This window comes from Meriones unguiculatus, chromosome 3 (assembly GCF_030254825.1).
Source record: "Meriones unguiculatus strain TT.TT164.6M chromosome 3, Bangor_MerUng_6.1, whole genome shotgun sequence".
NCBI classification, from domain to species: Eukaryota; Metazoa; Chordata; class Mammalia; order Rodentia; family Muridae; genus Meriones; species Meriones unguiculatus.
This window is the reverse complement of record NC_083351.1, coordinates 160,492,008-160,515,347: the sequence shown is the minus strand read 5'-3', so window position 1 is coordinate 160,515,347 and position 23,340 is coordinate 160,492,008. Positions and strand designations below refer to the sequence as shown.

Below are 23,340 nucleotides of genomic sequence, written 5' to 3'. Positions count from 1 at the left end.
AGCCTTTTACACTGGATTTTGAAGCAAGAGGCTGAGAAGGGGTCACACAGAGAAAGCCAAGCCAAAGGAGAGGAAGGCACTTCATGGCAGCATGATTTATCGTTTCCTGATTTATACTTCTGTACGCATGGCTGTGTCAAAGGATCAAACCTAAATAAACACCCTATGCCATCAAAGAAATTAATTAATTAGTGGGCAAATTTCTATTCAGAAAAAAAAAAAAAAGAGTCAGACATGTTAAATAAAAACTTTTTTTTATTTCTCTGGAACAAGGTTTCTCTGTGTATCCTTGGCTGTCCTGGAACTCACTCTCTAGACCAGGCTAGCCTTGAACTCAGAGATCCACAAGCCTCTGCCTCCCAGACTGCTAGGATTACAGGCATGCATCATTGTGCCTGACTGACAAAATCTCAAAACTATACTATAAATTACAAAACTCTGTAAGTGTATGCTTCATCAGTACTTATACTAAAATCAGAATGATAGACATGAACAGTATGGCCCTTGAGAAAGAAGATACAGATTTATGAAGCATTCATTCAAACTGAAAAACTACAAAAACTGGACCACTTCTCTTTTATTACTTTTCCTTCAGTTTTATTAGTGAAAATACCATTTATATGAATACCAATATTAACGGATCTTACTAGTCAGTCACAATCACAGGAATCAAAAATTACCCAAAATTTTCTCAATTTTTCACAATCTGTCTCTTTCTGACAAGGTTTTAAAAGTGTCCTTTAATAAAGGTCTATAAAACAGCTGATTAATGTAGCTTAAAAATTAAACAAACCTGTCCATCACGCCCAATCTTTACTGGCTTATGTTCATTCCAAGGATTGGTGAGATGAGCTGACTTAGTGAAGGGTAATTCACGCCTAAACATAAAACAGTATAAATTATTATTCTTTTGCAAAATCTTTTAAGGGTGTAGTACTACTTCAGGGGTTAATATATTACCTGTGAATTTGACAAAATATAAAGAAACACTACACTGGTGGGGAATAAAAGCCTCTACAGAGAGCCCCTTTAAAACCTTTTTCTCCCAAAAAGTCTAATACAGGAGCTCCTTATCTTAACAAGAATTAAAACTTTTGTGAACTCAAGTTGAAAATACATTTAGTACTTTCAACCTACCAAGCACAGCTTATTAACAGATACAATGTGGAGAATGGGTTATTTATATAATGCAACAAGCAAAGTCAGCTAGAGGAAAAAAATAACAATAAAAAGCACTAATGAGACTTCAATTACCTGTCTATAGTGAATATCAAATTAATGAATCTATAATACAAATTAAAATAGCTAAAAGATGTCCAAGGTTGAGCTGGGCACAGTGGCTCTGGCCTGTAATCCCAGTACTCAGGGAGGCAGAGGCAGGTGGATTTCTAAGAATTTAAGGACAGCCTGGTCTACAAAACAAAACCTTACTCGAAAAAACTGAGAGAAAGAGAGACAGAGACAGAAAGGGAAAAGGGGGAAGAAAAAAAAAAGAAAAAAAGATAACCAAAGTTGGTGAAATAAATGGCACATTACTACATTTCTTTTACAAGTAGATAGAGCTCCACTGGTAACTGGTTTTGTTCAATGCATTTTTTTTCTTACAAGCTTAAAACATTCACAGAACTGAAATCCTACAGCTAACAAAATACATTTATTTACAGAATCACAAGAAGTATAACAGCAGAATACCAAATATAAAAAAATTCTCTACAAAAGCAGATTCATCACTTACAGCTATGATTTTTTTGGTACCATCAGCCATAACTAAAGAGAATGCACACTGCTGGGCGATACTAGTTATCTCAGCCAGGATATTAACAGACAAATGTGATGCCATAGAAAAATAGAATATTTAGCCTATACTAAAAATATCATCCTTGATCCATAAACCACCCTACCTACACTACAGAATTATTGATCTAGTCACCTTTTGAATAGATAAGCAATGAAAAAGAGTATATACTGACACTGTCAATATTCAGTGCACCAGAAAATATGCAAGGGTCGAAGACTTACTCTACAGGGGACAAATTTAACAGAAGAATATAAAAGTGAAGCCTTTTATGTGACAAAACAGTAGTTTGGATATTAACATTAAAAGAAGTAAAAACAAAAGTAGGTTATTTGGAATAGATGACAAAGAACTGAAAGTAAAATTATTCAGTAAGTTTAATTCTGGATAAATGGTACTTCACCATAACACTATAGGGTATAGTGTTATTCCGAACTAATCCCAGATGGCAATATGGTCACTTAAGCATTCCTCCTTTCCTATCTGTAAAAAGCACTCACTGAGTTCCAACTTTCAATGTGCCTACAAAAATGCCTTAATTATTGGGGATTCAACAACCTTAGAATAGGTTTCAGGACTCGAGATAATATTTTAGCTCTGACAATCCAATGTAAATAGTATTTGTAGATAAAAACAAAACTCATCCTTCAAATTGACTTACAAGAAAAAAATATCAACATAGTTAAGTATCCATTGTCCTCCAGAGCTTTTATGAAATTATACTTTAATAAAACTTTACTGTTTTTATATATATAAGCATATTTTCTTAACCTGAAAATATTTTATCTAGGTACATCTATCTAATAATTTAAAAAAGTAAAAACCCTTTCAGCTTTAAGCTTTATATCTAGTCTAGGTAGGCTAGACTATGTTAGGGTATCTTCATGAATTCCCTTGCTAAACACAGTTCAAGCAAGTTAGTAAGAAAGAATCAATATAAAGAAATATATTTAAAAGAAATATTAACAAAGTTCATTTTGTAAGTTAAGAAATTTATCAATGCAAATCAAAACGACCCTGAGATATCACCTTACACCCATCAGAATGGCCAAGATGAAAAACTCAAGCGGTAACACATGCTGGAGAGGTTGTGGAGAAAGGGGAACCCTCCTCCACTGCTGGTGGTAATGTAAACTGGTACAACCACTCTGGAAAGCTATCTGGCGCTTTCTAAGACAAATAGGAATAGTGCTTCCTCAAGACCCAGCTATACCACTGCTAGGTATATACCCAAAGTTTGTTCAAGTACACAAAAGGGATACTTGCTCAACCATGTTTATAGCAGCTCTATTTGTAATAGCCACCAGAACCTGGAAACAACCCAGATGTCCATCAACGGAGGAATGGGTACAGAAATTGTGGTATTTTTATACAATGGAATACTACTCAGCAATCAAAAAGGAGGAAATCATGAAATTTGCAGGCAAATGGTGGGATCTAGAAAAGATCATTCTGAGTGAAATATCCCAGAAGGAGAAAGACAAACATGGGATATACTCACTTATATAGACCTATAAGATATGATAAACATAATGAAATCTATACACCTAAAAAAGATAATCAATAGAGCGGACATGGGGTAAGATGATCAATCCTCGTTTAGAAAGACAGATGGGATGTGCATTGAACGTATGGCAGGAGTCTACTGAGCGCATCTGAAAGACTCTAACTAGCAGTGTTTTCAAAGCAAAGACTCATGACCAAACCTTTGGCAGAGTACAGGGAATCATAAGAAAGAAGGGGAGTAAGTCTGATGGGGAAAGGATAGGAGCTCCACAAGGACCAAATATATCTGGGCACAGGGTCTTTTCTGAGACTGACATTCAACCAAGGACCATGTATGGATATAACCTAGAACCTCCGCTCAGATGTAGCCTTTGGTAGCTCAGTAACCAATTGGTTTCCCAAAGTGAGGGGAACAGGGACTATTTCTAACAGGAACTCAATGACTGGCTCTTTGGCCTCCCCACCCCCGAAGGGAGGAGCAGTCCTGTTAGGCCACAGAGGAGGGCTTTGCAGCCAGTCCTGAAGATACCTAATAAAACAGGATCAGATGAATGGGGAGGAGGTCCCCCCATCAGTGGACTTGGAAAGGGGCACGGTGGAGATGAGGGAGGGAGGGAGGGAATGAGGGATCGGGACACGGCTAGGATACAGAGTTAATAAAATGTAACTGATAAAAAAATAATAATAATAAAATAAAAAAAAGAAATTATCAACCTGAAACTATAAAAATCAATACAAGTTACACGTAATCTGCTATAAAATATGTTTTTCTCTTATTCCCAAAAAAGCATTCTCTCCAAATAGTTCACAATGATACAACTAACAATATTTTCTCTGGCCTTTACCATTATACACCTGCAAATAAGAAACAATAATGAAAGTAACTTTTTTTTTAACCTGTTTCAACTAAACCAATAACTGGTTATCAAACTTTCATAGAATTCTGTGCACCAAGTGTGTGTATGTGTGTGCGTGTGTGCGTATGAGGTCAGTACTCTCTCTCCATCAAGGTCCTAGGGTTCAAACTAGGTCTCTGGGTTTCAGACCATGAAACTTTACCTGATGAGCAATCTCACCAAAATTTAATTTAAAGCTTGTATTATAACATAAGTAAATTATTTTCTAAATAGCTACACATATAAAACCAGGATGGGTAAAGAAAGAGTTACCAACATCACCAAGTCTCATTTCAATGCACTGTAATTATGATGTTTTTACGTTATAGACACTTATTTTTGCAAAATAGTGTATATGAGACAAAAGATACTTTATTTAAGCAATTTTACATTTAACAAAATTTAGGTGCCTTTTAATTTTTGCTATAGAAAGTTAACCATAAAATCGTGGACTGGAGAGATGGGCCAGTGTTAAGACACATTCTGAGTTCAGTTCCTGGCACCCACAGTAGGCTGCTCACAGCTAGCTTAACTCCCATCAAGATACAGCGAAACTTATGTTCTTCTGGACTCTGCAGGCACCTGCACTCACATGTACACACACATATATACAGTAATTTTAAGAAATAAGAGTCAGGAGTAGCGCTGCATGTCTTTAACCCCAGCACTTCATAAGAGGCAGAAGGATCTCTCTGAGTTTCTAAACTTTTGCCAGTCTACGTTCATGAAAAGAAACTTTTTTCTGCTCATTTAGTTTCCTGAGTCTTGACTTAATATGAAGTTTGGCCTGGCTTTACCTCAGTGATGTTCCTGCCTCAGGCCCACCCTATGTTAGTGTTACAGACCTGTGCCACCATGCTTCGTTTCCTTATCTGTAACAAACACTTCTAATTCCTTTGAATCCCAACAAAATCAACTTATAAATAGAATTCACATAGTCCATTTCAGATACTTAAACATAACTAATGTCATAAAAATTAATCAAGTTTTCTAATAAACATATTTAAGTCTTACTCTTACTTAAAATACCACAAAACAGATTAAACACGTACTAATGTCCTAAAACCAAACTGTGTGGCAATGAATAGCCCCAAAGTCACTGGAAAACTATTTTGTGATAAAATATACCAGATCTTTCTGGCAATCTGCTAGAAAAACTGTATGTTTCCTCTCAGCACAATGAATTAGCTTACAAAGGCAGTGAACAGGTAATGTACTTTGTTTTTATTTTTAACACACTAACGTCTTGAATACAAGTAAGTCTAAGAATAAGGAACCGCACCACCACATCCTACTCCCAAAAGTACAGATTCAGAAATTAATCAAACCACTACAGACCTTTTACCTTAGTCTCAACCAGTTGCCCCTTGAAAACATGCCAACTTTATTTGTACTGATGTAACTAACCTGCAAATCCAGTCAATTTTAAAGACACCTCCAAGCATTTTAGCACTCATTCCTGCTGGAAGCACCCAATGTATAGGAGAGCCGCCATGATGTGATTCTGAAGACAATCTGGCAAAACCTAAGGGAACAACAATGTCACAAAATAATTTTGTTAAGTGTTAATGGGACTATTGTTTTATACCCAATAACAAATTACTTTTATTCTTACCTTGAAATTTTCCACTTTCTCTGACAGAAAATATTAAGATAACACTCCTTGCAGATCTGAATGCAAGATTTAATTTCTTCTCATTTACAGGCAATGTAGACCATACACCCTATAGATAGGAGGCAAAGATCACAAACTAAATTAATACAAGTTTGTTAACTATAGTGTTAAAAAAAGTAAAAGTTACTATGTTGGTATTTGAAATTTAAAAAAGATGTAACAGAAAAGTCTTATTTGCTAGATTTAAAAAAATTGGGAGTTACTTATCTGATAAAACATGAAGAAATTATCAACTTTACAAAACTTAAAGGGGATTGTCAGGAAAAACTTATGATCTTACGGAATTCTAGATCAATCACTACAATTATTCTATACTACTGAGAAGTGAATCACAACGTCTGTCTTCCTGAAACAGGGCTGTGCCTTAATCACATAACTTAAATAAGTTGAAGAGATCTGTTAGTTATTTAGACCCCTAAAGCAATCTAACCACCTTTTTATCTTAAAAAACAAAAAACAGAGAGATAAAGTAAGGTTTAGGCAAAGCAGCTCTCATTTTCTTAGAGCAATCTGTGTTTTTTTTGTTTACATTTCAGCGCTTCACTACATCGGCTTAAACAAACTTCACATAAACAAAAGTATAACTGGCAAGGCTACTTGCTTATTGTTACTTTCTTTTTTATTGCTTGAATAATCACTGACCCAATTAGAAACAATACCAACTGAAATATGGTTAAAAATGTGAACATTCTCTGATAATGTTGAAAATATTACTGAATTTAAGCTAAGAATATGAAACTATTACACTAACTGATGCTAAACACAAATGTACTTTCTTCTTCAGTATCCTCCAGCAAATAATAAATCTTCTGGTAAAAATATACAGTGCATCTTTAAAGGTATGGCTTTCCCTTCTTTCTAAATCTAAGTGATAGTACTTTAACATATAACAGCTGAATACAAAATGAAATATCAACAAAACATCTATCACAGTATAAATGTATTAATATATATACAACATAAGTAAATACTACAGTACAAATGCAATCGTCAACACTGTACTGTTATTTCTAGAATAAGATAAAAAGGTAAACTCATACCACTACCAGGTTTCCTTACTTGCCACAAACCAGATCTGGAGTGGCAACTGGGAAATTCAAAGCATCATATGCTACTGGAGGTTGTTTTCATTTATCACTGCACCTCATCCTTTCAAGATTAGTACTGTTTCAACGGGGCTGATGCTAATACCTTAGCTTTGGCAAGAGACACGTTCTCATGGTTGTTACTCTTTATGAGGAAAAATCTTGCATCCTGAAGGACATACTTGAGTTTACTGGTTTGATCTGAAAAAAAAAAGAAAAAGAAATCCATTTTCATTAATCATAGACATTACCACATATAGGTGTTCCAACTATACGAAATTAGCCCTCCAAACCCAGCTAAACTGTAAAAACTCCAGTCACCCAGTTAGCCTAGAAAGCTCAGGCACAACAGAATAAAGCAAAGCTAAGGAGAAAGAGGCAGCACTGCACAGAGCAGCCTCACCCAGCAATGTTCCGTTATATCAGACCCATGCTTAAATGTGACAATGGCTCTAACTTCTAGAAACTTTTATGAGATTCAGTTAAAGATTAATCATGGACTATCATGCTGTTAAACATGTCCAAATATGTGAATATACCAATAACTATGTACAGAAACTAAAATAGAAAGCAGACACAAAGCACACTTTTGTTTAAGCTTATACTGCTTTCTCCTTTAACATGATATATCGGAACATGACCACATTAAAACCAATTATTAATGGTAACCCAATAAGGTAAAATAATGACTTTATGGAGCATGCAATGAAAACAATTTCAAATTTAAATGATACCTTTTCGGACAGCACGAACGGAAGATGATAATTTCTCATGCTTCTTTTCTGAACCTGTATTTAGCCAAAGTACATTTGTTCAGATTGAGCTTTAATAGATGAAGACAAAATTTCTACAGTCTTGTCACATAAAATTCTCATTCAAGACAAATTAATTCTTCTTGACGCACCCACACACACAAAAATATTTCTCAATGTGTACGAGTGTTTTGCTTTTTGAGTTGTTCGAATTTTTTTTGGGGGGGATTATTGAACAGTCTCCCACTCAGAAAACTAGTCACTGAATCATCATCTTCCAAGAGAAAAAAAAAATGTAAAAATTGAAAATTCCACTGAAGCAGTAACAGAACAGGATTAAAATAAGAAAAAGCTTAGTCTCCTCTAGAATTATTACACTGAACATGCAAAATTCAGTACTAATGAACATCAATAATTCACACTAAGCTACAACCTCCACACTTTCTAAAGCAAGTTATAGTCAGTAGTCTATGATCCTAAAATTAAGTGGGGTTACCTGCATATGACTCTGACGCAGAACTGCCACTTCTATCAAAAACAATGGGTGATATGCCTCGAGCTCTCTTCCTTTCCTTCTTTTTTTCATCTAAAACAAAAATCCAGACAAGTTTTTAAAATAGCACACTATAAAAGAAGCTAACATAGATATTTCAAGTGAGAACTAGTACTGCATCTAGTCTTGTTATTCAGCTCTTCAACATTAGACATGTTTCTTTGTCTTCCCTGCTCAACTTTCTCACATCTCATTAAAAAAAAAAAATACTGCTAAAAAGCATGTTTCACCCTGTCACACATTTCAAACAATAAAAACACATAAAAAAGAGAAATCAGATACTTACCTAGCTGCTTTATAAAAACTTTTCCATAAGGGAGGAAAATTTATAAAGCAAATATAATTTTCTTCAATAATACTTAGTATGTGTTTTGTACCTATCATGGAGTACTGTACTAAGTCGTGCTGCTTGTTTGAACTACATTAACCACCTTAATCAAAAGTGTTATTGTGATATACTCAAAGTAGCATTCCAACCGGAAAACACACACATATGAACGTAACTAAAACTGATTCCACACTTCTGTGTCTTCAATTCTACTTTACCATTTCCACTCATTCTTTTTGTTTACCTTAAAATTTACCACTAAGGTTTTAATGGTCCATGTATTACTTAAGAGAATGGGGGATCTTCAGTACAGAGAAAAGGGTTCAGGTTATATATTTTATAAGATCTATATCAAGTTTAATTTGGAACTTTATAAATATATGAGGAATGAAACTGAACTGAGCTCTCATGCCCCTTGTCATTGCAGTTATATAATGATAAACCCCTTTAATTGAGAGGTAAGAAGGAATATCAAGCCAGGTGTAATGGCGCACACCTTTAGTCCCAGCACTCAGGGAGGCAGAGGGAGGAAGATCTGAGTTCAAGGCCAGCCTGGTCTACAAAGCAAGTTCAGAAGAGTCAAGACTATACAGAGAAACCCTGTATTGAAAAACAAAACTAAGAAACAAACAAACAACAAAAAAAAAACAAAAAAAAGAAAAAAAGAAGAAATATAAAAAGAATAATTTTTTTTGTAAAAACAATGGAAATCTGAAAAGAAATTATCAATGGTTACATATATAGTACTCTTCTCTATAACACAGTTAACTGCTTAAAAACTAAATTCTTTTTCTCTCTTAATTCTTAGAACACACTCCTTGAGATTTACAAATAGGAAACCTTGACCAAAAACTGAACCAAGCAATGCTGAAGTTTCACATTTCCTTAGTAGCAAGACACAATTAGAAAAGACCTTTAAGCTAAAGAATACAATACTTGTGTTCTCTATTCTTCCTGAGTAAATGAATATTTTACAGATCTTTGTTGTTTTCTGAAAGCACTTACGCTTACTATGACATGCCCTAATACAAGTGTTGGAGACTGCCCATGGTACCTTTAATATGAAGCAAGGACATTCTGGAAATTCTTTAGTAATGACACCAAGAACTTAAAAGCCAGGTGGGTCACTCTAGGACTGGCTAAACTTCTGCTGTTTTTTTTTTGTTGTTGTTTGTTTTTTATCATCACCACATTTTTTCAAAGCTGTGATTTTTTAAAAATTTTCTTCCCTGAACTTTTCAAGAGTAAAAATGTACAAATTCCTTAGCCTGAAAGAATAATATAATTCTTGTAGCTAAAATCCCTCACAGAGATAATATAAGGGGAAGGGAGAAAAAAAAAAAAATCAGTGCAGAAGATCTTTGCCCAACTGAATTTATAGCATAGCAAGCCTAGCATTAATAAATAAAATGAAAGGAATTTTTAGCATATTATAGGAACAACTTCCACTAATTCTAAGTACACAGAGCCTCAGATATCAAAAGCATAATGAAACTCTCCCAACAAAATAAAGCTTTTTACCAAACAGTGAGTTATTTTAAAATTACTAAAAATTCTGAGAAAAGTACTGGATAAAAAGTACTGGATAAAATGGAATCTAAAAAATGAGTGATACTGATATTTAATATGGTCCCTAGTACTTAAAATCTAGCATATCCAAATCAAAAAATTCCAGTGACACCATTTTTCTTTCAAGCAATATTCAAAAAATTACCTAAGAAAAAAATACCTATGTATAGTGTCTTAAATAGGCTCCACGTAAGGAATTTTCAGAATTATAGGCATCTCTTTTAAAACAACCTATTAATAAAAATTATTGATTTGCTGTAAAATGATATGCTACCCTTTCAATTTAAAATGTATTCTGTAAAAAAGCAATGTAGTATGAAGTATTCTACTACAGTAGCTGATTAATATAAGAATTTAATAAAAATATTTCAGGTCCTAATCTTTTCAATAAACCCCATTATTTGATCAATACCCAAAACATACAATTCCCATAAGAAAATTTCCTCTATTCCTATGTGTTGTTGTACAGGCCTCCAAAATAACTGGAGTCTTCACGTTAACAAAACTTTTTGGTTTTGCTTTTGAGACAAAAACTCACACATAGGAGGAGGCTGGCCTAAAACCCACACAATCTTCTTCCCAAGTACCTAAGATTATGGGCTACCTCACTCAACTCATATGCATAAAATAAAAAATAATCTTGTGTTTCAGGAAAAAGAACATGTTTTTATGGCTCAATTGCCACATGTTGAAAACTAAGGGGCATCCTACTATGGAAATGTCCTAGTGGAAAAGTTCCATGTGAACATACGTCACATGCATATGTATTCTGAATAACTTGCGGTCAATGATGAAAATACTATGAACCTATAAAATTAAATATACTTTCATATATAATAAATCAATTCACAGCCAGGAAACACCCTAACTAAAATTTGTAAATGTTACTCAAAATTATTAAAATTTTGATATTCAGAGACCTACAACTAACTATAAAAGATGACAAAACAACCCTTATCACTTCCAAACACCCCCCCCAAGAAAAGGACAAACTGTCCCATAAAAACACAGTACCTGATCCATCTGTTCCTGAGCCAGATCTGACAGATCCATCTGTGAAGGAAACAGATTCAGAACCAGAATCACTGGCCTCACTTCGGGTGTCATAATCATTTCCCTCTTCCTTCTGATCTCTCTCATCCTGTTCATACTCTTCCTCTTCTTCCTCCTCCTCCTCCTCCTCATCTTCCTCCTCATCCTCTTCTTCATCTTCCTCTGCATCTTCATCCACTTCCTCATCATCTTCTGCATCTTCATCTACCTCTTCATCTTCCTCTACATCATCTTCCACTCCTTCCTCGTCATTCTCAGTGTTGTTGCCCTGTTCATCAGAAGAACCACTGCTCCCAGTCTCATGGTCAGAGCCATAGTCTTCAGAGTTCACCTCTTCCTTTGAAGACTGGCTGGATCTGCTTGCACGTCTATCAACTTCAAGCCCAATTCTCTGATGTTTAAAGAAAAAGGGAATCAGCAGTCATTAACAGACAAGGTCAAGATGAATAAAGAGTTCTAAGCCTCAAAAAGAACTGCTTTATTATCTGCAATAACATTTACTACCTCAGAACCATCTGGTGTAGGAGACTTGGCCCTTCTTTCAGAATCCCTTTTCCGTAAACAAGCTTTTTCCGGTTGACTCTTGTAAGGTTCTCTGGAGGAACTGCTTGACAGACGAATTTTTCGATCAGCATCTAGACGCTTGTTCCTTTCAGATCTTTGATAGTCTTCATTTTTATATTCTGGAACTGACTTTCCTTTTGTACTAACTATTCTTTTATTATTGCTAACAGATGAACTTAATGGCTTAGAAATCAATTGTCTTGAATGGATGGAAGGCTTTTGTCTCTTGGTATCCGTAGATTCCAATCTTTCACTTTTCCTTTTTGATCCTTTAAAACAATTTAAAAAGATATGCAAAAGTATTTGCATTACTACATTAATTTCACCAAAATGTATAAATAATGTATTTCAGGTACAGGAAACAAACAATCTTACTTCTTTAAAATATCTCCTATAATATTTAAACTCCAGAACAAATTTAAATAAAATAGCTTTCCAACTGCAGAAAAGACTATATTTAAAAGTGTTAAATACTATTTTTATTATTTCATGTGTGTTTTGCCTGCACAATGGATGTGTATGATGTGTTTGGTGCCTGCAGAAACGGGTGCAGGATCTCCTCTAAGTGAAAGCTACCATGGAAGCACTAGGTCTGACCATGGTTCTCTGCAAAAACAAGTGCTCTTAAATGCTAAATCATCCCCCCAGCCTCTTAAGAGTACTTTTATTCACACCAATTGGGGTCTATTATGCAGAATAGTCTATTATGGGCTTTTGGTATGAAGTGCCAAGGAACAAATACAAAAACATTTTTCTTAGGAAACTGAACTGTAAATTTTAAGAGACACTAATAGAAATCTTACCCTTTTTCTCATTTTTATCTTGTTCACTTTCTGGATTATACAGTTCATCATCCTGCTCTGGTACTTCAGTCAAAATATCATCTAAAACATTAAGTTCCCCATCTGCAAGCAAATATAAAAATTAGAAATAAGGTCAGTATCATTAATCATTCATTCATTCATTCATTCATTCATTCATTCATTCATTCATGGTTTTCTTCGGGACAGGGTTTCTCTGTGTTGTAGCCTTGGCTGTCCTTGACTCACTTTGTAGACCAGGCTGGCCTTGAACTCACGAGATCCACCTGTCTCTGCCTCCTGGAGTGCTGGGATTTACAGGCATGCACCACTTTTAGTACTTACTAAAAGGCATTTATTTTGAGTAATTAAGAGTGTTCATAACCCTCAAAGGGGTTTTACTTAAGGATCAAACCAACTAAGAGTGTGAAGAGTTCAATCAAGTAATCAAAGTTAGTATCACCAGGACACAAATTACCATCACAAAAACTCCAAATGTGAACCGCTTAGGTTTGCATTTTTGATTTTCACATCCAAAAATGCAAAATCTGAATGTCTAGTATGAAACACCAAAACAAACAAACAAACACAAAAAACAAAAAGAACCCCACTACTTCATGCTATAGGAAACGAGACAGATTAATATAGCCGTATCTGAGGCTTAACTGGGAAAATTGGTGAAATCCATGTAAGACTTGAGTATTAATTTTGTGGTTTTGATAGTATGCTTTGAAAAAACTACTCAGGACCAAGGACGTATCACACTTACAAATAATTGAAGAAAAAAAAATACATGCCTCTATGAATGTACCCACATATTCACTGAAGGCAGATTTAACTTGAAGGTAAAACAATTGCCATAGAGAAAATGAGACTGACACAAAGACAAATGTGACAAATGGTAAAATTTATAGAATACAGTTGAGTATACAAAATTTCTTTATACTACTTCTATAACTCCTTTACCTGAAATTGTCATTAAAACAGTTTAAGAATTAAAGCTACTGAGACTGAGTAGGGGGTTCTCAAACTCGACATCAGCCTGGGATACGTAGCAAATTAAATCCTGTACTGTAGCCTAAATATTTGCAACCCGCTAATAAGAGATTTACTTGGTCAGAAAAGCAGCTATCTAAATTGGCATAGTCCATGATCCCCCAAACTTAGAATTCAATTATGTATTCCTATCCTCAAACCAACAGGAAGATAAATCTTAGACATATATAGAAATACCAACTTAAATCAAGTATGCAGTATATATACTACAGCTCAAGGCACATGATAAATCTTGCAGTATAAAAATATCTTTGCAAACTTACACTGGTAAGGAACTGTAAAACGTCATAAAACCTGATGAAACAATTATAGTAAACAACAAAGCCCACTCAAAGCACAGTGAGGTTAATAATTTCGAGTCCATATACAGATTAAGTACGACTCTTCCCACCAGAGGAAAAGAATCACCATAAAGACACCTGCAACTACTAACATAATAAATAGAGAAGCAAAATTACACAAAAACCAAAAATGTTGTCTTTTTATTTTTGAAAAATCAGAAAACTAGTTATTAGCATGATTATTTGACTTCTCTGTGTGCTATGAATATTTAATTGTACTTCACTTTTCTAAAATGAAGATTAGTGAAAAATCAAAGTATGTTGAATAAAAAGGATCGTATCATCTAATGTGTTTTCACATAAAGATCTCTGAAGACCCAATTGATGGCAAGTACCATTTTAGACTCTATATAACTCTTTTTAAATAAACAAATGGGTTATGGGCTGGAGAGATGATTAGTGGTTAAGAGCATATACTGTACTTGTAAAAGATCTGGGTTCAGCTCCTAGAACACATTATGATGGTTCACAATCATCCATTAACTCCATCCAGTTCCAGGGGGTCCAACACCACCTTCTGGCCTTTGTGAGCACCAAGTATACATGAGGTGCTGACATAAAAAAAAAAACACTCATACACATAAAATATAAAACAAAAATAAATTGGCAGATGTTTAATAATGACTGCTCAAAGCTCTTTATGTAGTCTTGAAAGGATGAAATCAGGCTAGGCAGAGGCAGGTGGATCTCTATAGGAGCTCGAGGACAGCCTGGTCTACAGATCGAGTTCCAGGCAGCCAGAGCTAAACAGTGAAACCCTGTCTCAAAACAAAAACAAGCAAACAAAAAGATGAAATCAGTTATAGAAAACAGTAAAAACTATCAAAAAATAGGCAGGTCTGTGAAAATAAGCAAGTCTTTGTATGAAATAACTCATTTCAATGAGAAATAGCCTAAAACCCAGCATTACAACTCATGTGCTAAATTTAATATAAAATTAAAAAATACACAGATTGATTTAAAATTCAATGGCACATTTACATCATAATTCCCTATAAAAAGCAATTTTACAATGCCAAGTTCTTGAGAAATTCAAGTTTGGGTATTAACTGCTGTTTTAGAAAATGGTTACAAACTTTTCCAAGATAAACATCAGCTAATGCCTACTTAACAAAACATGTTAACACTTTCACTTAAATGACAACACAAAACAAAGCCAGCATGTTTTCTCATCAGTACTTTATAGATAAAAAATTAGAAGCTCAGGGCTACATGGGTGGCTCAGGAGCTAAAAGCACTTGTTCTTGCGGAAGACCAGGGTTAAATTCCCAGAACTCACATGGAGACTTATAACTATCCTTAACTCCAGTCCCAAGTTATCTGATGCCCTTTCTGAACTCCATAGGCATCAGGCAGGCACATGGTGCACAGACTTCCCATAGGCAAAAACACTGCTATACATAAAATAAACAAATCTTCAAAGAAAAAGGAAATCTGACCAAAAGTACTTACTTAGTGCAGATGGATATGAGATTGGAGTTCAAGCTTTTCTAAGACTACAGTTAGATAGAGAATAGAACATTAAGTACTTAACAGTAGTATGAATTTCAAATTAATGTGCCCAAAGTCTTGGCTGTATATACCCAGTAACATTTAAAATTCACTTAATATAGAAAACTAATCTTCTAGATGAGTAGTTTTATTTGTATTATAGTAATAAAGTATATAGTCTTATCAAGAAGTTGGCAGATATGTAACCAAAAATTTTTGTGCCCCACAAAGCCTATCTAACCCTTAATAAAATGTTTTGCTATTCCCTGGTGTAAATGACCACAGTTTATTTTCTCTATCATTGAACCCACTAACATATTTACTGACATAAGATGTATAGGAAAGAGACTAGGAGATGAAGAAATTCACGTTATCTATCCTATGGTATAGGAACTGGGAAATCCAGTCTTTCTGAGCTCTAAGTTTCTTCACTTCCAACCACACATTAATAACACATTATTTAAATAAAAATTTAAAACAAACATGTGACATGAAAGAGGATGAGATGGAGGGAGAGAGCTTTGAGGGGCAGTGAGGTAGAGAAGATAACACAAATAATTAGGAAAAGAAAAAATATATACATAAACTACTAATGAAGTATTGCAACCTATAAGCCTTTCTTACAACCGTGTGGGTCTTAAACCTTGTGCACCTCAGCCTTTTCATTTAACACCTCAGGCTCCATCATATATAAAGCCTGGTTGAGAGGTACATACATGTCCCAATTATCTGAAGATACTATCCTGAAACATGATGTTGTAAGACATATCATTTTTCATTATTGTTCGTGTTTCTGGAGAATCAAATGGAGTCTCTCAATGGTTTAGAAGATGATGAAAATATCGTAAGAATGACTCAAGGGCTGGAGAGACAGCTCAACTTTTAAAGGCTAGGCTCACAACCAAAAATCTAAGAACGGCCAAAAAAATTGACTAAATCCAAAACAAAGAAAACAGGGCAAACCCAGCAACACCATGCTTACCATTTTTAGAGATAACCAATAAAAACCTATCCAGGTTTGTAGAGAGGGAACATAAACTTCTTTACTGCTGGGAGAAATGTCCAAGTGGAAGATGTTTACAAAACTACTAAATAGCTTTAATTTTATTTCTAGCATTTCCAAGTTACCGCTTAAAAAAAAAAAAAAATCAATGAGCAACCTGGTGCAAGATGAGAAAAGAAAGGATTTGCAGCCATGTCTGAAATGACTTTAAACATACTTTTGCAGTAGATTTATGGGAAATGGAATGGATATTCAACCACCTCTAGTATCAAACCCTAACCCGAAGTTTAATTCTTTATGTAAAACTAAAAAGAACGTATCTTTTCTCATTAGTATGCAAATTTGTTTTTGTCTCTTTTTAGTTTTTTGAGCAGGGTTTCTTGATTTTGTTTTGTTTTTTTGAGACAGGGCTTCTCTGTGGACCAAGCTGGCCTTGAACTGACAGAGATCCACTTGCCTATGCTTTCCTGAGTCCTGGATTATTAAAAGTGTGAGTCACCATGCCTGGCTATTTGTTTTTGTCTTTAACAGTAAAATTACATGATAATTATTATCCATAAAAGTTCGACATGTATCTGCTTTTGTATGTCTATATATCTAGAGTCATGTAAGAATTTTTAATCGAGTTACCAGTAGTAAAAGTTTAAGACGACCTTATGATATGTATACATTCAGTTACTTCATTGTAGGTGGACAGCAACACCCTCACCTAAGATTACTTACAGCAAAAGGAACACAGGTTGATGGAACATAAAGTTAAAATTTCTACGGACATAAAATTCATGTACTGTAAATAATCCTAATTTCTGTGGGAATAAAAACAAAACAAAAAAAAACCTTTTTACTGAGCAGTGGTGGTACACTCCTCTGATAATAGCACTCAGGGGGCAGAGGCAGATGATCTCTGAATTTGATGCCAGCCTAGTGTACAGAGTTCAACATAGCCAGGAAACACGGAGCAACCCTGTCTCAAAAAACCAAAATATGAAAAAGAAAAGAGCATAAACTGTTTTGTTTTTCCTCTGATGTATACATAGAAAATTATAGACCTAAAAATTGTTTTAAAGAATCTAAATCTATTTCAAAATTAAACTATCACAAAGTATTTTATTTCAAAATTAGCTAAACAAAACAATGATTTCATTCAATAGTATATCTATATAGAACTAAGGTTCAAATCTATTCAAAGGCTATATATTAAATCAATAGAATGAAGTGAATTAGTGGAGGCTTTGTTTTTAAAAGGGCCAGGTATTTAACATAAAAACCCACTATTTTCTTTCTTTTTTTTTTCTTTTTATTAAAGGACTATAATTCAGGGCCCAGATTCTCTCACCTGAAAACAACCAGCTGGAGCAGTCTTGGAAATCTTCTGTTAAAATAGAGAAGGTAAAATGTCAAGGGTTTGCATGAGGTGTTCTGGGTTTATGGTAATGAAACTATTAACTAATACTATACTGTCTAAACACAGGCCATGCTGGTATCTCTAAAGACAATACTGTTGCCCCTTGCTTGGCAGTACTTTACCTGCCTTATTTTAATATGAATTGATACTGGCAACTTATAATACTGATGCAAGAGAACTTCAACTAGACTTGAGGTTCAGTTCAACTGGTACGCGGGCACAGGAGAATCAAAGTTTTGGTTGAGTTTATACAGTCATGTGTATACACCCTCAGAAATGTACAGCAAACCTTATATGGTTTTGGTATCTTGTAAACATCTTGCCCCTGCAGACTAAGATAACTACATTATAAGGTAGTATTTTATATAGAAATAGAAGCAGGATTTTCAAAGTAAGTTAGCCTTAGATGGTTGTTTTGTAATTTCTAAAATGAAATCCAAAGGATTTAAGAGACTTAACCAAAATCTCACAACTCTACATAAAAAGGTCATAAGCTTTAACTACAGAGATTGGTGCAACAGAGTAACCTCTATGTAGGATACACATGTGACCACAGAAGACTGAACTCAAACAACACAAAATACTTTTTCAGCACTCAGCATCACATCTAAAATTCTTAAACTTGAGATGTTAAATACAAAATTTCAAACCCAAGCAAGGAACCACTCATTTCTCTTCAATTCACCTATGGCAGCTTCAGTGAGGTGAAAGAAGGCAACAGGATGTCTTGCAATCTCCCCTTTTGGTATCACGCAAAGTACATTTACATTAGGGTAATTCCTCAAATATATTTTACTTATTAAAAGACACCATTCTTCTAAATGTGTAAGAGTGTTTTGCCTACATGTATGTGTACCAGGTGCAGATGAGACATCAGATCCTAGAACTGGAGTTAAGGATAGTTGTAAGCTGACATGAGAGTTCTGGGAACCAAACTAGGGTCCTCACAGGAGGAATCAAGTGTACTTTGCTGCTGAGCCATCCTTCCCAGGCTACAAACTATCATTCTTCTAAATGATTTCCAGAGACTTGGAGACCTTCCCATCAATATTTTCCACCCTCCATAAAACCAACTGGCACATCAACCTTTCCATTCACTTATACTACAGTAAAGTAAACCAAAATAAGAACCAAAATGGAGGAAGGGGATTATACCAAATACATACCGTTTTATAGATCCCTTCTTCAGGTAACTAGCTCACAAATAGTGCTGGCCACATGTATACAAGTGTATACAAGATATAACACTTCAGTTTATGTACATGTATGTGTATAACTAAAACTAAGCTCTAGACTTTACACTGCTCATGCTCATGAATGAAGTTCAACCATGTAAATATTTTAGGCACAGAGGACACAATTACCTTAAAAGACAGCCATAAACATACCCCTTAAAAAAGAAGTCTCAGAAAACATGAAAACTTCAATTACTGACTGTTAATCACAGAATGAATTTTAAAGAGTCTCGGGAACTCTTAATTTACTGGGCTCTAATAAATACATTAATCCCTGTAATGCTTCAGTTAATCCTCTATACCATGACAAATTACCAGCTCCCTGCTCTTAATACTTCTTGCCCTACTGAAGCTCAGTCTGGAAATGCATAAAAATTACTTACAAAAGTGAAAAATCATACACACTTTGAATTAACTATTCTTTGTAGAATATACTATAGCTCAAATAAAATTCATGCAATATGTTTCTTTAGTACAAAAGGTATGTATTTCTTCATCCTACAGAAAAATGCAGAGCTGGGGAAGTGGTTCAGTAGTAGATTACTTGCCTGAGACACATAAAGCACTGATTCCCAGTATTATCAAAACAAAAACACAACCCACAAACTCTGAAGTTTCAAACTTACTTTCTGGAAAAATCATCAACACAGGAAGAGCAGGGAACTGGTAGTATGTCCAAGTACAAAGGCTTAACCGAAGCATTACAGAAATAAATGTGTTTATTACAAAGCCATTTAAGAATTCCTGAAACTCTTTAAAAAGGCCTAAGTTTTCGCCTTAAAAAAGGACTAAGAGTTTCATTTTTTTTAATTTTGGAGGGAGGTGTTTTGAGAAAGGGTTTCTCTTGTGCAGCCCTACCTGACCTGGAACTCATTTTGTAGAACAGTCTGGCCTCAAACTCACAAAGATCCACCTGCCTCTCCCAATGGCCTGCGCTACCACCACCACCAGCAGCAGCAGGATGACTAAATCTTATAAAGCCATACACTTATCTTACAGTGTATGGCTTTATAATTTCCTGTTAATTACATAACAAATGATCTTAATTACTTCACACGCTCACTTTTCCTTGTTTAAGTTTTAATTTTGCCTATCTTTCCTAAGTGTGTGAAAATGATTAAGTGACACTACACACTTCAGTAGATATTTACTAGCTGCTTGTATAGAGATAATCTTAACTATAAAAATCACTTGTACCAGAAAATTTAAATAAAGCATAATTTAAAACTTTATTTCCAAATATTCTAAGCACTGTGACATATGACACCACTACTTCTCAGTAATAAAGTTTATGTGTTTAAACTGCATCTTCACTATTAAGTCCATTTCTAAAACTGGGAGATCATGACTTTTCTTCACTGTGCATAATTGTATATTACATTCCTAAGCATGTTTACTTTAAAAGACAATATACGAACAACTAAATTTTATTCTTTTTTGTGTTTGGTTCACCCTGCCTACCAAGGCAGCCACTGAACTCCTAAGTCATAAATCTTATCCTGACAAAGTCTGAATGGATGTTAAGTTGTTAATAAATGATCTTCAGATTTTCTTTTCTTTTGGTTGAGAAAGGGTTTCTCTGGGGAGGCTTGGCTGTCCTGGACTGGCTTTCTAGACCAGGCTCGCCTCAAACTCACAGAGATCTGCCTGCCTCTGCCCTCCCCAAGAGAAAGAATTATAGATTTCTTTTTTTAACAACTGACTTTACAATAATAATAACAACAACAACAACAATAACAATAATAATTAAGAGGCTTCCTTTATTCACTATCAGAATTCATTGTTCACATTCCTTTAGGATGTCCCAGGAGCAACTTTGGGTATTTAGTTTAAGGATAAAAAACAAAACTGCAATCAGAGCATCAAAAATTGCTCAAACTGGGCAGTGGTAGCACATGCCTTTAATCCCAGCAGTCAGGAGATGAAGCAGGCAGATCTTTCGAGTTTTGGGGCAGCCTGGTCTACAAATCAAGGTCCAGAACAGCCATGGCTACACAAAGAAACCATGTCACCACACACAAAAAAAAAATTGCTTATGACAAAGTCATTATCTTCAACATAGCCCCACTCATTCCACTTCCAAAACCTGTCTTTATCCTTAAGCAATTCATCGAAGCATACCTTACCAAGGGACAGATCAGAAAAAAAAAAAAAAAAAACACGGAAAAAGCGTCATCTAACTTGACTCTACAGCCCACTTATCAAATCTCCCTCCGATTCTTAATGAGGCACAGACAGAGATTTGAAAAACACAGGGCAGCAACTGTGCTGTATTTTCATCACACTAACTCTTCCAAGACGGCTATGGTAGCCCTAAAACTTGAGAAACATCAAGGCTGAAGCAACAACAGAATCTAGACCACTTTCTCCAGGCAAGTATTGATCTGGAGCCTTCACTGGCATCTGTGGCCTCTGGAAAGTCAGTATTTCACAAGAAATGAAATTTTATCAATTTAAGTTCTTGCATTTTATCCAATTCTCTATAACCTGCACCTATGTATTCCTGGTTGAACCTTTTGAGAGCTATTAACTATTCTGGGAGATCAGTATTTTATTTTTTGGGGGGTGGGGTCCTAGCATCTACCTTTCCGAAATACTCGAGGAATAAAAGAGGCGATTCTTATCGCATCTAAAAGAAGTTAGAACACACTTATAAGTATTTCTTGAGATTAATAATCCACCTGTATGATTTAAACTAACGTACCCACTAATCTATCAATGCTGTGACACTATTTTCGGGGGAAAAAAAAAAAAAGTCAAGCAGAAAGAGACAGTTCAGAAAATACGCATTACAGCCGCATAATCCTACCAGGAAACAAGCCAGGGGGCCAGGGAAGCCAAAGCAGGCCCTCTCCCAACCGTTCCCGGGAGTGAAGTCCGAGACGAACCAAAGCCTTGGCCTGGGGAGGGATTAGGCCCCAAGGTGAGGACGACAGGCCAGGCCGCTCGGGGAGCGGGTCTCGGCGCGGCCGCCCTCCCGGCGCGAGGCCCTAACCTCCGGCCCCGCCCGCAGGCCGCGACTGCTGGGTCCCCTCGCCCTCCGCACTCACCTTTCTCCTCCCGGCTGTCGGCCGCCATGGCTGCCCTCCGGCTTCCGCCGCCGCCACCGCCGCCGCCGGGACGCGAGTCGCGCGGGCGCCGCAGCCGCGGCCGCAGGCGCACGAGTCCGTCCGTCAGTCCGTCCGGCGGGCCGCGCGCTCCGACCTGACCTGCTCCGCTCAGCTCCCACGCGCACCCTTCCTCCCGTCCTCGGCTTCCCCTTCCCGCTCGGCGCTCCGGCCTCCGACGGCCCCTCGCTTCAGCCTTCCTGGTGAGCTCCGGCCACCACAGGGACAAGGGGGAGGAGAAAGACACAGATGGCGACGGCGGGCGGCGCTAAAATGGAGCCTGCTTCCTGCGCGAAACAATCCCGCTCCCGAAATGCCTTGCGCTGTTTACGCTCCGCGCCTCTCCTGGAACGTCACAGTGCGGGGAAGGACGCAGGAAGCGGGCGTAAGGGAGCGTGGCTTCAGCACGTCGTCCCGCCCCGCGCAGTCTGGGCGTCCAGGGGAACCTCCCTCTCCAGCTTCGGAAGGGCAAATGTTGTCTGGGCTTCGCTGCTGAGCTTCCAGCCTCCCGGGGGTGCAGATTTCCCACCTGAAGGTTTGCTGGGCTTTGAATGATTAGAGTGAGACACGGTCACTGGGTGCTGTATAATTTTCAGTTATTTCATGAGTGGTTTCGACTGCTTCTCCTTAAATATTGTTCTAGGACCAGGGATTGGGAATTGTTTAGAGCCGGAAAATAGTGGCGCACGCCTTCAATCCTAGCACTCCGGAGGCGGAGGCCGGAGGATCTCTGCGAGTTCCACACCAGCCTGGTCTACAAAGCAAGTTCCAGGACAGCACAGCCAGGAATATGCAGAGAAATGGGGGGGGGGGGGGGAGGAAGAAGCAGAGAGAGAGAGAATAGCCCTGGACAGCCAGGGCTATACAGAGAATTAATTAATAAAAGAGAGAAAGGATTGCTATAGGGATAAGACACATTTTTATAGAGAAAAGCTAGTACTGAGGCCTTCCTGTTGAAATGAAGACTGAGAGTGAAGGTAGGTAAGAAGCTGACAGTAGATAAGCTCTTCCAGACAGCACATACAAAGGCTTTCACATACAAAGTTCTGAGGAGCACTCCAGTAATAGAGATGGGAAAAGACAAGTATTGAGACTATGTTGAGAAATAAGTCACAGCCGGCTGGTG

General features: G+C 36.5%; 1 protein-coding gene across 7 annotated transcripts in view; it reads right to left on the bottom strand.

Annotated features, from left to right (window-relative positions):
• Ythdc1 (YTH N6-methyladenosine RNA binding protein C1) overlaps positions 1-22,496 on the bottom strand; it is a 30,945-nt gene extending 8,449 nt beyond the window's left edge. For 2 of the 7 annotated variants that reach the window (XM_060380845.1, XM_060380847.1), the window contains exons 1-10: positions 22,158-22,496; positions 12,580-12,681; positions 11,717-12,045; positions 11,174-11,603; positions 8,206-8,295; positions 7,692-7,745; positions 7,064-7,158; positions 5,813-5,921; positions 5,605-5,722; positions 794-878 (exon numbers count right to left, since the gene is read on the bottom strand). In XM_060380845.1, coding sequence (XP_060236828.1) covers positions 794-878; positions 5,605-5,722; positions 5,813-5,921; positions 7,064-7,158; positions 7,692-7,745; positions 8,206-8,295; positions 11,174-11,603; positions 11,717-12,045; positions 12,580-12,681; positions 22,158-22,185 — 1,440 coding nt within the window. In that variant the 5' untranslated portion in view covers positions 22,186-22,496. Of the gene's footprint in view, positions 1-793; positions 879-5,604; positions 5,723-5,812; positions 5,922-7,063; positions 7,159-7,691; positions 7,746-8,205; positions 8,296-11,173; positions 11,604-11,716; positions 12,046-12,579; positions 12,682-17,803; positions 17,840-22,157 lie in introns of all 7 variants that reach the window. The other 5 variants (XM_060380844.1, XM_060380843.1, XM_060380849.1 and 2 more) reach the window with 5 other exon arrangements.
• Positions 22,497-23,340: the final 844 nt, after the last annotated feature.